The sequence below is a fragment of the Babylonia areolata genome, chromosome 8 (genome assembly GCF_041734735.1).
Source record: "Babylonia areolata isolate BAREFJ2019XMU chromosome 8, ASM4173473v1, whole genome shotgun sequence".
Taxonomy (NCBI): Eukaryota; Metazoa; Mollusca; class Gastropoda; order Neogastropoda; family Buccinidae; genus Babylonia; species Babylonia areolata.
Window position 1 is genome coordinate 12,127,810 of NC_134883.1, and position 12,885 is coordinate 12,140,694.

The 12,885-nt window shown below is 51.0% G+C and overlaps 1 protein-coding gene across 6 annotated transcripts in view; it reads left to right on the forward strand.

The window, feature by feature from the left end:
- LOC143284538 (plexin-B-like) overlaps positions 1 to 12,885 on the forward strand; it is a 440,596-nt gene that overhangs the window by 391,756 nt on the left and 35,955 nt on the right. For all 6 annotated transcript variants that reach the window (XM_076591286.1, XM_076591287.1, XM_076591288.1 and 3 more), the window contains 2 exons: positions 213 to 313; positions 9,946 to 10,078. In XM_076591286.1, the coding sequence (XP_076447401.1) occupies positions 213 to 313; positions 9,946 to 10,078 (234 nt within the window). The remainder of the gene's footprint in view (positions 1 to 212; positions 314 to 9,945; positions 10,079 to 12,885) is intronic.

A 12,885-nucleotide genomic window follows, 5' to 3' on the forward strand; every position in this document is an offset into this window, starting at 1 on the left:
TCATGATGATGATGATGATGACGATGACGATGACGACGATGATGATGACCACGACAACTAAGATGGACAGTGACGATGTTGATGATGATGGTGTGATGATTCCTACGTTGTTGTTGCTGATGATGATGATGAAGATGAAAATGAAGATGATAGTGATGGTGACGATGATGCTGACGATGACGATGACGATGATGTTGTCTTGTCCTCAACAGATCAGCAGAGTGGCGGTGGAGAACTGTCGGCAGCACACCAGTTGCAGTGACTGCCTCGACGACGGCGACCCGTACTGCGGTTGGTGCTCCCTGGAAAAGAGGTCAGTAGTAGTAGTAGTAGCAGCAGCAGTAGTAGTAGTAGTAGTAGTAGTAGTAGTAGTCGTTGGAGGAGGAGGAGGAGCAGCAGCAGCAGTAGTAGTAGTAGTAGCAGTGGAAGTAGTAGTAGTAGTAGTAGTAGTAGTTGTTGTTGTTGTAGTATAGGACGAGGAGGAGGAGGAGCGATTGGTCATGTGCATGAGGAAGAGGAGCAGCAGAAGTAGTAGTAGTAGTAGTAGTAGTAGCAGTGGAAGTAGTAGTAGTAGTAGTAGTAGTAGTTGTTGTTGTTGTAGTATAGGACGAGGAGGAGGAGGAGCGATTGGTCATGTGCATCCAGGATAGCTTTTCATTTCCCCCGTTTGAGGACCCATTCAGTAGTAGTAGTAGCAGTAGCAGCAGTAGTAGCAGTAGCAGAACTAGTAGGAGGAAAAGAGGTGGATGGTTGTGTGCATTCAGGATAGGTCTTCATTCCACCCATTTGAGGACCCACTCAGCAGAAGTAGTAACAGAAGTAGTAGTAGTAGCAGTAGCAGCAGCAGCAGCAGCAGTAGTAGTAGTAGTAGCAGCAGCAGCAGTAGTAGTAATAGTAGTAGTAGCAGCAGTAGCAGTAGCAGAACTAGTAGGAGGAGGAGAGGTGGATGGTTGTGTGCATTCAGGATAGGTCTTCATTCAACCCAGTTGAGGACCCACTTAGCAGCAGCAGTAGTAGTGGCAGCAGTAGCAGTAGCAGCAGTAGCAGAACTAGTAGAACAATAGAAGAAGAGAGGCGGATGGTTGTGTGCATTCAGAATAGGTCTTCTTCCCACCCACCCCACCCCCCACGACCCCCCATGCCCCCATGCCCCCACCCCCATCCCCCCACTCCAGATAAAAGTTCAAGTCTTCTTCGTCAGCTCATTCGTCGAGCTGGAGAGAGAAGACAACAAGAAGAAGAGAAGTACAGAAGTAGTAGTAGCCTTCAATGTTACCTCCCTCTCTCTCTCTCTCTGTCTCTCTCTCTGTCTCTCTCTCTCTCTCTCTCTACTCTCCCACTCTTTTTATTTCTCTCTTCCTTGTGGTCTCCCACCTCCTTCATCCTACTCCCCCACACTCCCCACCAACCCCCCCAGCGCGCGCTCTCTCTCACACACATGCACACACACGCACGCACGCACGCACGCACGCGCATACACGTACACACAGACACGCACACACACACACACACACAGTCTGACACACACAGTCTGTCTCCAATCCCCCCCCCCCCCCCCCCACACACACGCAAATACAGACACACACACGCACACACAGTCTCTCTCACCACCACATCCACACGCACGCACGCACGCACGCACGCACACATACGCACATGCACGCACACACACACACACACACACACACACACATACACACACACACACACACACACACACACACACACACCTGAACACACTCACACACACACGGGGGAGGTACTGGAGGGTTCGGGGGGGGGGGGGGGGGGGGGTAACATGGGGGGTGGGGACACATCGGCTCATTTCCTCCTGCCCAGCTCCTACAGCCGCTGTCGTCCCGAGGTGCGAGAGTCGTTAATCATGGAGCCCCTCCCCCCTACCCCCTCCTCCTCCGGGCCCCCCTCCTCTCGCCTTGCCTTGCCTTGCCTTGCTCTGCCTTGCCCTGCCCTGTAGATTATGTGCGCCACGCGATGGTTTTTTTTTTTTTTTCTGTAGTTGTAGCAGTGCCACTCTCTTCTTTTCCCTTGCCTGACGGCGATGTCCGTTAGTCCCCAGCCCTACAGCTAACCCCCGTCCCCCCTCTTCCCCCGTCCCCTCCCCCCCCTTCCCCGCACACACACACACAACCCATCTTGCGGCGCCCGCAAATTATTGTCGCCAGGCATAATATAATATACACTGTCGCTTGGTGACAATAATTGATTATGTGCCCATGTGCTCGTCACATAATTGCTACTATTGTCTCAGGCATTTATTAATATAATTTTTGTCGCATGGGATTTTTTTTTTTTTTTTTTTTTTTTTTTTTGTCGCTGATCTTCAGAGCCCAAACCGCTCAACTTAGAAGTGATGATAGTGGTTATGGTTTGGTGATAAACGTGGCGATAGAGATCCAGAGGAGGATGTGTGTGTGTGTGGGGGGGGGGGGGGGGGGGGTGAAGCTGGGTGGGGTGGAGTTGGGGGGGCGACAACCTGTGCCGAAAGGCGACAATACATACCCAGCTACAATGTGTGCCTCCACCCTCAGCCCACCAAGTTCTCTCTCTCTCTCTCTCTCACATTCCCCCCCCCCCCCCATTTCTCTCTCCCCCTCTCTATCACTATCTCTCTCTTCCCCCTCTTTCTCTCCCCCCCCTCTCTATCACTATCTCTTTCTTCCCCCTCTTTCTCTCCCTCTCTCTATCCCCCTCTCCCACTACCCCCCACCCCCCCCCCCACCCCCACCCCCACACACCCTCTCTCTCTGCTATTCCCGATGATGTACCGGACTTGCTGGGTCGTTAGCTGTGTCTTGTCAAGTGATGGATGGCAGCTTCTGTTGTGTGCAGTTGGAGGAAAGTGGGGGTGGTTGCGGGGAGGGGTGTTTGGCTGCCAGTGGGGGTGGGGGGGTGGGGGGCGGCGAAAGGATGGGGTTGGAAAGTTGATCCGGAGGGACCGGAGGGTAGGAGCAAGAGCTTTGGCAACTGAACAACAACAGCCAACAGAATCTCCAGTTGACTGGACTATTGGATACCAGAACGCAGTATCAATTAACCTCCGGACTCCACCAACCTCTACAAAGACAACCAAGCAATCCTCAGCGGAAGTTACCATGAAAGCTCGTGTCGCACCGCATGGAAAAACCCGAGGCCCGCGACAAGGCGTCCTGAGCCTGTGTGATTGACTAGTTAGCTTACTGGTATTGCTAGCTCTCTAGCTGCCGACTGTGTTTCCTAACACTCCGGCTTATATCACAGATTGACATAAGTTTACATTTGGGCCAACAGCAAAGTGAGAGCCTGTATTATCAATGGTTTCTCCAGTCAGTGGGAAATCACTTACAGCTTAGTCTTTTGTGAAGGGAGAAAGAAATAGTGGTATTAATGATTCGTCCGTAATGTGGAGGAAACAGCGATGTTTCATGATTTGTCGATATGTGGCAACTTTTGCGCGGTTTTAGAAGTTTTCGTTATTAATTTCAGAACGAGTCCATATCATGTTGTGTCATGTTTTATTTCCACCTAGGGTAGTTGTAACTCGTGTTTCGTTGCCACTTAAGGACATAGTCTGTATGTCTGTCTGTCTGTCTGCCTGCCTCTGTGTGTGTGTGTGTGTGTGTGTGTGTGTGTGTGTGTGATTGAGAGAGAGAGAGAGAGAGAGAGAGGGGTGGTGGTGGGTGGGGATGGAGAGAGAATATGAGGAAGGGGCTTCAAACTGCTGCAGCTCTTCGGAATCAAGTTGGCTTTCTGTCAAGGTTGGGTTTCATCCATTGGGTATTAACATTATTCAGCATAATGATTTTTATTCTGTTCGGAATGTCCAGGCTTGTTATAACCACAGACAGTATACACAAATCCACTTCAACCCAAACCAACGTTATTATTGTTATGAAAGACAACAAAACCGGTTTACTAATGATGGAAGCCCATGCATGATTAATTACCATCACCATCATTTTTCAGAAAGCTCTGCTGCCCAGCGATACGCGAAATTTCCTCCGCTTCCTCCTCCCCTCCTCCTCCTCCTCCTCCGAGACCCCACCACCCTCACCCAGCCCCCAGCAACCCCCCACCCCACCCCACCCCACCCCACCCCCAACACAACAACCCAACCCAACCCTCGCGCATGTCTGTGATTAGCTCTGTTCCTCCTTCACCACCCCCACCACCCATCCACCCCACTGCCGTCGACCCTAGCTTCCACCCGCCGACTCCCTCATCCTCCCTCTTCCCCTCCCCACCATTCTCTTCCTTCTCCTCCACGCCACTGCACGTGCTAATGGAATCAAAGAGGTCTAGCACCGGCTGCTGTTTAGTAAATGAGATAAAAGGAATAAGGAGATTTGTAGGAGAAGTGGGCGTTGCCGCCCTCTGGTCCTTTGGAGCACACACCCCATTGATTTCAGCGAGATCCCCCCACTCCCGCCCCCCCCCCCCCCCACACACACACACCTCCCAAACCGACCGCCCCCTCCCTCCCCCCCCCCCCCCCCACACACACACACTGAAAGCTAATCACCGAGCCCCGAAACAAAGAGAGAGCAAATCAAATTGTAAGCTCGGTGAAAGGTCCACCTCCGTCACTGGAACGTGTGGTGGGTGGGTGGGTGGGTTGGTGTGTGGGTGATGGTGTGTAGTGTTGGGGTCGGGGGGTGTGTGGACTTGAGAGAAAGATTGTTTCTGGAACTGAGTGTGGCAGAAGGGGGTGGTGTCGAAGGGGGTGGAGGGCGGGGGGGAGGAGAAGAGGGTAAAGGTTGGAGTTTTTAGAGTTCCAGTTTTGGCGCCCTTGAGTTATTGTTTAGGGCTGACTTTTGTCCTTGGTCGTTTGACACCCCTCCCCCCCCTACCCCCCCCCCCCCTTTTTTTTTCTCTGGAGGGTGTGGAGGGAGGGGGGGGCGGGCTGTGACTGTCTCACTGTCCCAGTCTTTCTCTCTCTATCTCTGTTTCTGTCTCTGTGTCTATCTGTCTGTCTCTTTCTCGCTCGCTCGCTCTCTCCCGTGACTATTTACTATCATCATCTGTTTGATTTGTTTTTATGTCATTTGTTTATTCATGCTTATTTCATTTACTACAGTTTGCTGTGTGTGTGTGTGTGTGTGTGTGTGTGAGAGAGAGAGAGAGAGAGAGAGAGAGAGAGAGAGAGAGAGAGAAAGAGGGCATGGAGTAAAAAGAAGCTTCCAACTTATCCATTCTACCCTCAGAAAAAAACATTTGTCATTGTCATTGTGGTGTTTTCGCGAGAAAAGACCAAAACGGAGGAGAGAGAGAGAGAGAGGGGAGAGGTAAGCAACAGTAGGAAGAACGAGTCAAACCAAAACTAACAAAAGAAAAAAAAAAAAAGAAAACCATTGTCTTAACACTTTCACCGCGGCGATAGGCGACTTTTGTCGACATCGAAGGGTCATGTTGATGACATTGTAACAAAACGTGACACCTGCAGCCAGTTTCCCACCAAAAGAACAACAACGACCAACCTCTGCCCATTGGCTGTGTTTGAAGTGAACAAGTCCACTTTGTTGTAGTTATGACATGAACCGAGGCCTGGACCTGAGATCATCGTTTCTAAAAAAAAAATATATATATATATATCTGGCGCTGAGGAGTGTTTTTCACCTAGAAACTTGGCAGTGAAAGAGTTAATTCCGAGGTCTTCTTCTTCTTCTTCTTCTTCTTCTTCGTTCGTGGGCTGCAACTCCCACGTTCACTCGTATGCACACGAGTGGGCTTTTACGTGTATGACCGTTTTTACCCCGCCATGTAGGCAGCCATACTTCGCTTTCGGGGGTGTGCATGCTGGGTATGTTCTTGTTTCCATAACCCGCCGAACGCTGATTACAGGATCTTTAACGTGCGTATTTGATCTTCTGCTTGCATATACACACGAAGGGGGTTCAGCACTAGCAGGTCTGCACATATGTTGACCTGGGAGATCGGAAAAAATCTCCACCCTTTGCCCACCAAGGCGCCGTCACCGTGATTCGAACCCGGGACCCTCAGATTGACAGTCCAACGCTTTAACCACTCGGCTATTACGCCCGTCATTCCGAGGTCAGCGTTCCCCACCCTCCTTCCCCACCCAAAGCACGCATGGTTCTCACAGGGATGACGTAAATGTTCACTAGTGGCTGGACCATCGAATCGAGTCTTTCTGGAATCATAGCGTTGAAAGAGAGAGAGGGGGAGAGGGAGAGAGGGAGAGGGTCAGACACACAGCATGGTGATTTGCTGGCCTTTGCTGCACATGACTTATTTTACACAGCACTACATCTTCGCTTCGTTATTTTTAGTTTCAAGTTTCACACACCCACATACACACACACACACACACACACACACACACAGAGAGAGAGAGAGAGAGAGAGACAGGGGGGGGGGGGCTTCTTAAATCCATTGTCTTTGCTCAACTTCACCAGGTTTTCTCCTCTTCTTTTTTTTTCGATGACTTGGTGTTTCTTTTTTTTTTTCTTTTCTTCTTTCTTCCGACCCCTTTCTTTCTTTGTTTCTTTCTTTATCTTCTTCTTCTTCTTCTTCTTCTATTCTTTCTTCTTCTTTTTTTTCTTTTTTTGTCTTTCGTTTTCTTCAAAGAGACTGATGACACGAACGATTGAGAGTGACAGAGAGCCGTCGGGACAAGGGGCGGGTGTGTTGGGAGGGACAGGGGGGATGGGTCGGTGGGGTGTTTGTGTGTGTGTGTGGGGGGGGGGTGCATGGGATGGATGGGGAGTGGAGGACAATTCCCTTCTTGACATGGTGTGTTGGCCCTGACAATCGTTGGCATGACCTCGGTGCCTTATCACACCTCTGGACTTTTTTTTAAGGAGTGAGAGGGGTTGGGACCGGGGTGGGGGGCGGGGGGGGAGGAGGGGGGAGAGTAGGGGTGGAGGAGGAGAGGGTGGGTTTGGGGGGGAGGGGTAGTAATAATAATAATATAGCTAGGCGGCGGAAGGGGAGGGAGGGTAGGGGGGGTGGGGGAGGGGAGGTGTGAGAAGAGATTTAGAAAAGGAGATGGAAATAAGGGAAGGTGGTGGGTGGGGTGGGGGTGGGGATTCCAGTTGGGGAGACTTGCATGGATGTCGTGACGTGGTGCTCGCGAGACAAGAAGAAGAAGGAGGAGGAGGAGAGAGAGAGACGGGAAAAAAAACCCCAAAAAAACTTGCACGAGTTTGATGCATTAGGATTAGTCATTGATGAAGCGAGAGACGGGAGGGGTGGGTGGGGGAAGAGGTGGAAGAGAGAGGAGTTGGGAGGGGGTGGGGGGTGGGGGTGTTGGTCATTTGTCTGCTGTGACAGACCATTATTTGAGGGCCGGCACCAGAACTCAACAGTCTGCTCACACGTGGCTTTAAAGAAAGAAAAAAAAAAGAAAGAAAGAAAGAAGGAAGGAAGGAAGAAGAAGAATGAGGGTAAAGAGTCAAGTAGTCCCGAAGGTGCCGACAGCCAGCACTGAGCAGCAGCACCACCACACCCAGATCTGGTGATGGAGTACCGAGTGAAGAGAAAGAGACAGGGAAAAGGATTGGATTGGAGGACTCGACGGGTGGGATGGAGAGAGAGAGAGAGAGAGAGAGAGAGAGAGAGAGAGCACTCGCGAACGCACGTGTACACATGCACTTGCATACACTCAAATACGCACGCAAGCACGTACACACACATAATTAGTATACACACAAAGACACACACACACACACACACACGCACGCACGCACGCCGTCTAAAATTCGTCTAAAATCACAATTGTGGGATAGACATTAAGCAAAAGAACGAACGAACACACACACTCACCGAAATGACTGTTGGAATGGAACTTATAAGTGCGTGCATGTTTGTGTACTTATCTTCTTCTAGGGGGAAGAAACAGTTATGCATGCGTGTGTGAGTGTGTGTGTGTGTGTGTGTGTGTTTGTAACTTACAATTGTGTGCATATTTGTGTACTTATCTTCTTTTTTGGGGAAGGAACATTTATGCATGCGTGCGTACGGTGTGTGTGTGTGTGTGTGTGTGTGTGTGTGTGTGTGTGTGTGTGTGTGTGTGTAATGGAATGTAGTAAAAAGAAAAGAAAAAAAAAGAAAAGAAAAAAAGAAAAGTGCGTGTTCATGCGCGGGCGCGTGTGTATTAATGGGTGTGTGTGTGTGTGCGCGCGCGCGTGTGCTTGCTATTGTGAGTGTGCGGTCATGTATGAGTATGAGCGCCTGCATGTGGATTGTGTGCGTGCTCTGCACAGAGAGAGACAGAGAGAGAGAGAGACAGAGAGACAGAGAGAGTCAGAGACAGAGAGAGAGATGGCATGCAATCCGCCGATCACAAATTGAACATGACTTGGGGTTCGCCTTTCCTATTCCGTATCATTAAATTCTTTCATTCCTTGATGCCCTGGCGCTAGCATATACCCCCCCTCCCTCCCCTCCCACCCCCGAATGCCCTCACCCCCTCCCCCACTCTTCTCTTCTCTCCTCTCCTCCCTTCTCTCTCTCTCGTTTCCATGCGCACAAGTACACACACAACGCAACGCACGCTTTTTGTGTGTGTGTGTGTGTGTTTCTCTCCCACCAAGCTACAGAAAATACGTTTCCTAGGAGCTCAAAACAAATTATTGATTGCCCAGTAACACTAGGATTTTTTTGTGTTTTTTTTTTGTGTGTGTGTGTTTGTTTTTTGTGTGTGTTAAGCTGTTGTGTAGGCAGCAACAAAAGCACGATTTCTTTTTTTCTTCTCTCATTTATTTCGCCCACGACTTGAACAGTCTTGTCTTTTGTCACACACACACACACACACACACACACACACACACACGCGCGCGCGTGTCTTTGTCTTCGTCTGCGTACCAGTTCAATCAGGATCGCTAAGCAGCATTTCTATTAGCTGAGTCTATGTGTGTTTTTCGTCATGATCACAACAGAAGGAAGACGACATCACTGCACTGAAATGCGCAGTTTTGTTGCTTGATTTATAACAGCTATAACAGCGAGGATCAAGCTCACCGACTTGATCTCTTTTCGCTCTGTCTGTCAGTCTCTGAGTCTTGTTTGTCTGATGTCTGTCTGTCTGACTCTGACTCTCTCTTTCTCTCTGTCTGTCTGTCTCTCTTTCTCTTCTCTCACTCACTCTCACACTCTCTCTGTGTCTCCTCTCTTTCTCACTCTCTCTCTCTGTCTGTCTCTCCTATTCTCTCTCACTCTCTGTCTCCCTGTCTCTCTCTGTCTCTCCTCTCTCTCTCTCTCCCTCTCTTTCTCTGTATCTCTGTCTCAGTCTATATCTTTCTGTCTTTCTTTTTTAGCTGACGCACTTTATCTCTGTGTCTGTGTGTGTGTGTGTGTCTCTCTCACTCTCTGTGTCTCACTCTCTGTGTCTCTGTCTCTCTCTCTCCCTGTTCTATCAACTGACTCTTCTCTTTGAGTCTTTCCCTTCCCCCCCTCCCTCCTCCTCTCCCCCCCCCCTACCTCCTCACACCCCACCAATCGCTTCCTCCCTTCCTTCCTTCCTTTTTACTCCCCAGTTTGTGTCACCCCCCCACTCACTTCGTTTCAATTTTCCTGATGCTTGCATGGCTTTTAATTAGCACGATGGGTTTTTTATTTGTTTGTTTGTTTTGTTTTTAACGCTCTCACTCTCTGCCTGTCTGTCTCTCTCTCTCTTTGTATATGCGTGCGTTTCTCTCTCTGTGTCTCTGTCTCTGTTTCCCTCTCTCTCTCTCAAGCCTCCTCTCTTTCCCTGTGTGTGTGTGTGTGTGTGTGTGTGTGTGTGTGTGTGCGTGCGTGCCTGCGTGCTCTCCCTCTCTCTCTCTCCGTGTGTCTCTCCCCCTCCTCTCTCTTTCTCTCTTGCACTCTGTGTGTGTGTGTGTGTGTGTGTGTGTATGTATGTATGTGCGCGTGTCTGACGCGAGCGCGCACGCGCGTTCTTGAGGCGTCCGTGCTTTAATAAAGCCTGTGCTTTGCCTCCCGATGCAGGTGCACGCTGAAGGGGCAGTGCCCCAACTCGGACAACCCCACGGAAGGTCGGTGGCTTCACGGCAGCCCCAACCAGTGCATCTACATCACCACCATCTCCCCCACCACCGCCTCCGTCACCGAGGTTGCCGATGTGAGTCCCTTGTTTTTTCTTCCCTCCCTTTTCCCTCTCTCTCTCTCTCTCTGTGAAACATCATCTCTTTCCCTGTGTGTGTGTGTGTGTGTGTGTGTGTGTGTGCCTGCGTGTGCTCCCTCTCTCGCACGCACGCACGCACGCACACATACCACACATCATCATCACCACCACCATCACCCACCACCATCACCACCATCATCATCACCATCACCACCATCACCATCATCATCACCACCACCACCACCACCATCACCCATCACCATCACCATCATCATCAGCATCAACAACAGCAGCAACAACAACAAAAAGATAAGACAACCTTCACAGTCGTGTGACTGCTACGACGACAGGACGACAAAAAAACCCAGCGAGCGCTTTAAAAAAAAAAAAAAAAAAAAAAAAAAAGGGGGGGGGGGGGGGGTGGGGAGCGGTGTAGGGGAAGAGAGAAAAAAAAAGAAAAAAAGAAGTGACACCAACAAGCAGTGAAGGGAACCATCAAAGCAGGGGGGATTTTGTCCCATTTCCGCGCCAAGCTCATCAACGCGACGGTATCACGACCATTACCTAAAACCCAACAAGAAAAGAAGCACTGAAAGGCAGGCAGTCGGCTGGCTGAACGGAACCAGGCCGAAGAGAAGGAAGGGGGAAGAAAAAAAAAAAAGGGGGTTGAGCAGGACTGATGGAGGGTGAGGAAGGGGGAAGGGGAGGGAGGGAGGAGGGGAACGTAAGGCAAGAATTGAAAAAAATTGAAAGTGTAACGACATAAAATTATAATTTCTGCACTATTGTGCAATGGCTTACACATATGGGTATTTTGCAATACTCTCTCTTCCACCGAGTCTTGTATAACAAGGGAAAACTTCGCGATAGGCTGCCCGCGAGCGAGGATCGCCGCCCGCGCAGTGCTGTAGGTCAAGAGACCAACGTCCAGCCTACGTCGTCAAGAGACCAACGTCCAGCCTACGTCGTCAAGTGACCAACGTCCAGCCTACGTCGTCAAGTGACCAACGTCCAGCCTACGTCGTCAAGAGACCAACGTCCAGCCTACGTCGTCAAGTGACCAACGTCCAGCCTACGTCGTTGGGCGCGCGACCTCCCAGCATGCACCGCAGCCCTGTGTATATATAGAGCCTACATTGTAGGTTTCGGCGCTTTTTGCAATACTCGTTCAAACAGCTTCAGCGACGCCATCATGGATACCTCTAACACCAACTTCTTCTTCTTCGTTCGTGGGCTGAAACTCCCACGTTCACTCGTATGTACACGAGTGGGTTTTTACGTGTATGACCGTTTTTACCCCGCCATGTAGGCAGCCATACTCCGCTTTCGGGAGGGTGTATGCTGGGTGTGTTCTTGTATCCGTAACCCACTGAACGCTGGCATGGATTGCAGGATCTTTAACGTGCGTATTTGATCTTCTGCTTGCCGTATACACACGAAGGGGATTCAGACACTAAGCAGGTCTGCAACATAATAATTATGTTGACCTGGGAGATCGTAAAAATCTCCACCCTTTTACCCACCAGGCGCCGTCGCCCTCAGATTGAAAGTCCGAACGCTTTAACTTAACCACTCGGCTATTGCGCCCGTCGGTTGGTTGATTGGTTGATTGATTCTGACTGATGAGTGGGGGGATCCATAAAAGCTGATGACGACAAGAACCACACAGACCCCCCCCACCCCCACCCCGCCCCCGTTCCTGTCCAGCAAAGCAAATCATTCCATACCACCACCACCACCACCACACACCTACCCACCACAGGGCCCTAGCAGGGGCAAAGCAGGGGGGGTGGGGTGGTACTTCAAGTCATTCCATACCACCACCACCACACACCTACCCACCACAGGGCCTTAGCAGGGGCAAAGCAGAGGGGTGGGGTGGTACTTCAGATCATTCCATACCACCACCACCACCACACACCTACCCACCACAGGGCCCTAGCAGGGGCAAAGCAGAGGGGTGGGGTGGTACTTCAGATCATTCCATACCACCACCACCACCACACACCTACCCACCACAGGGCCCTAGCAGGGGCAAAGCAGGGGGGGTGGGGTGGTACTTCAGATCATTCCATACCACCACCACCACCACACACCTACCCACCACAGGGCCCTAGCAGGGGCAAAGCAGGGGGGGTGGGGTGGTACTTCAGATCATTCCATACCACCACCACCACACACTTACCCACCATAGGGCCCTAGCAGGGGCAAAGCAGGGGGGAGGTGGTGGTACTTCAAGTCATTCCATACCACCACCACCACACACCTACCCACCATAGGGCCCTAGCAGGGGCAAAGCAGGGGGAGGTGGTGGTACTTCAAAGCCAGTCCAGGCGTGACGAGGCCCTGAGGCTCTTGTCGTTGCTGCTGCTGTTGCTGCTGCTGCTGCTGCTGTGTGGCTTGGAAAGATGTGGGCGTGTTGGGGGTCGGGGGTGGTGGGAAGGAGGGAGGGAGCTATCAGGGGGAGATAATCCTGACCAGGCTCGTGCACCCACCTACCCCCCCCCCCTGCCGCCCCCCCCCGGCCCCCCTTCCCTACCCCTTCCTTCCTTCTTGACCCTGGCATGGCAAACTGTAGTTGCCTCTCGAGGTTTACGTTTTGTCCTGTGTGGACATTAGAGTTTTGGTTTTAAATCCCCAACCTCTGTGTGTGTGTGTGTGTGTGTGTGTGTGTGTGTGTGTGTGTGTGTGCGCGCGCGCTTGCGTGTGTGTCTTTTCGTCATGAAGGGACGGACAAACTTTTGGATGAGTTGCTTCGGGGGATTTAGAGGAACAATGAGTTTCTCTGAAAAAAGAAAGAAAGA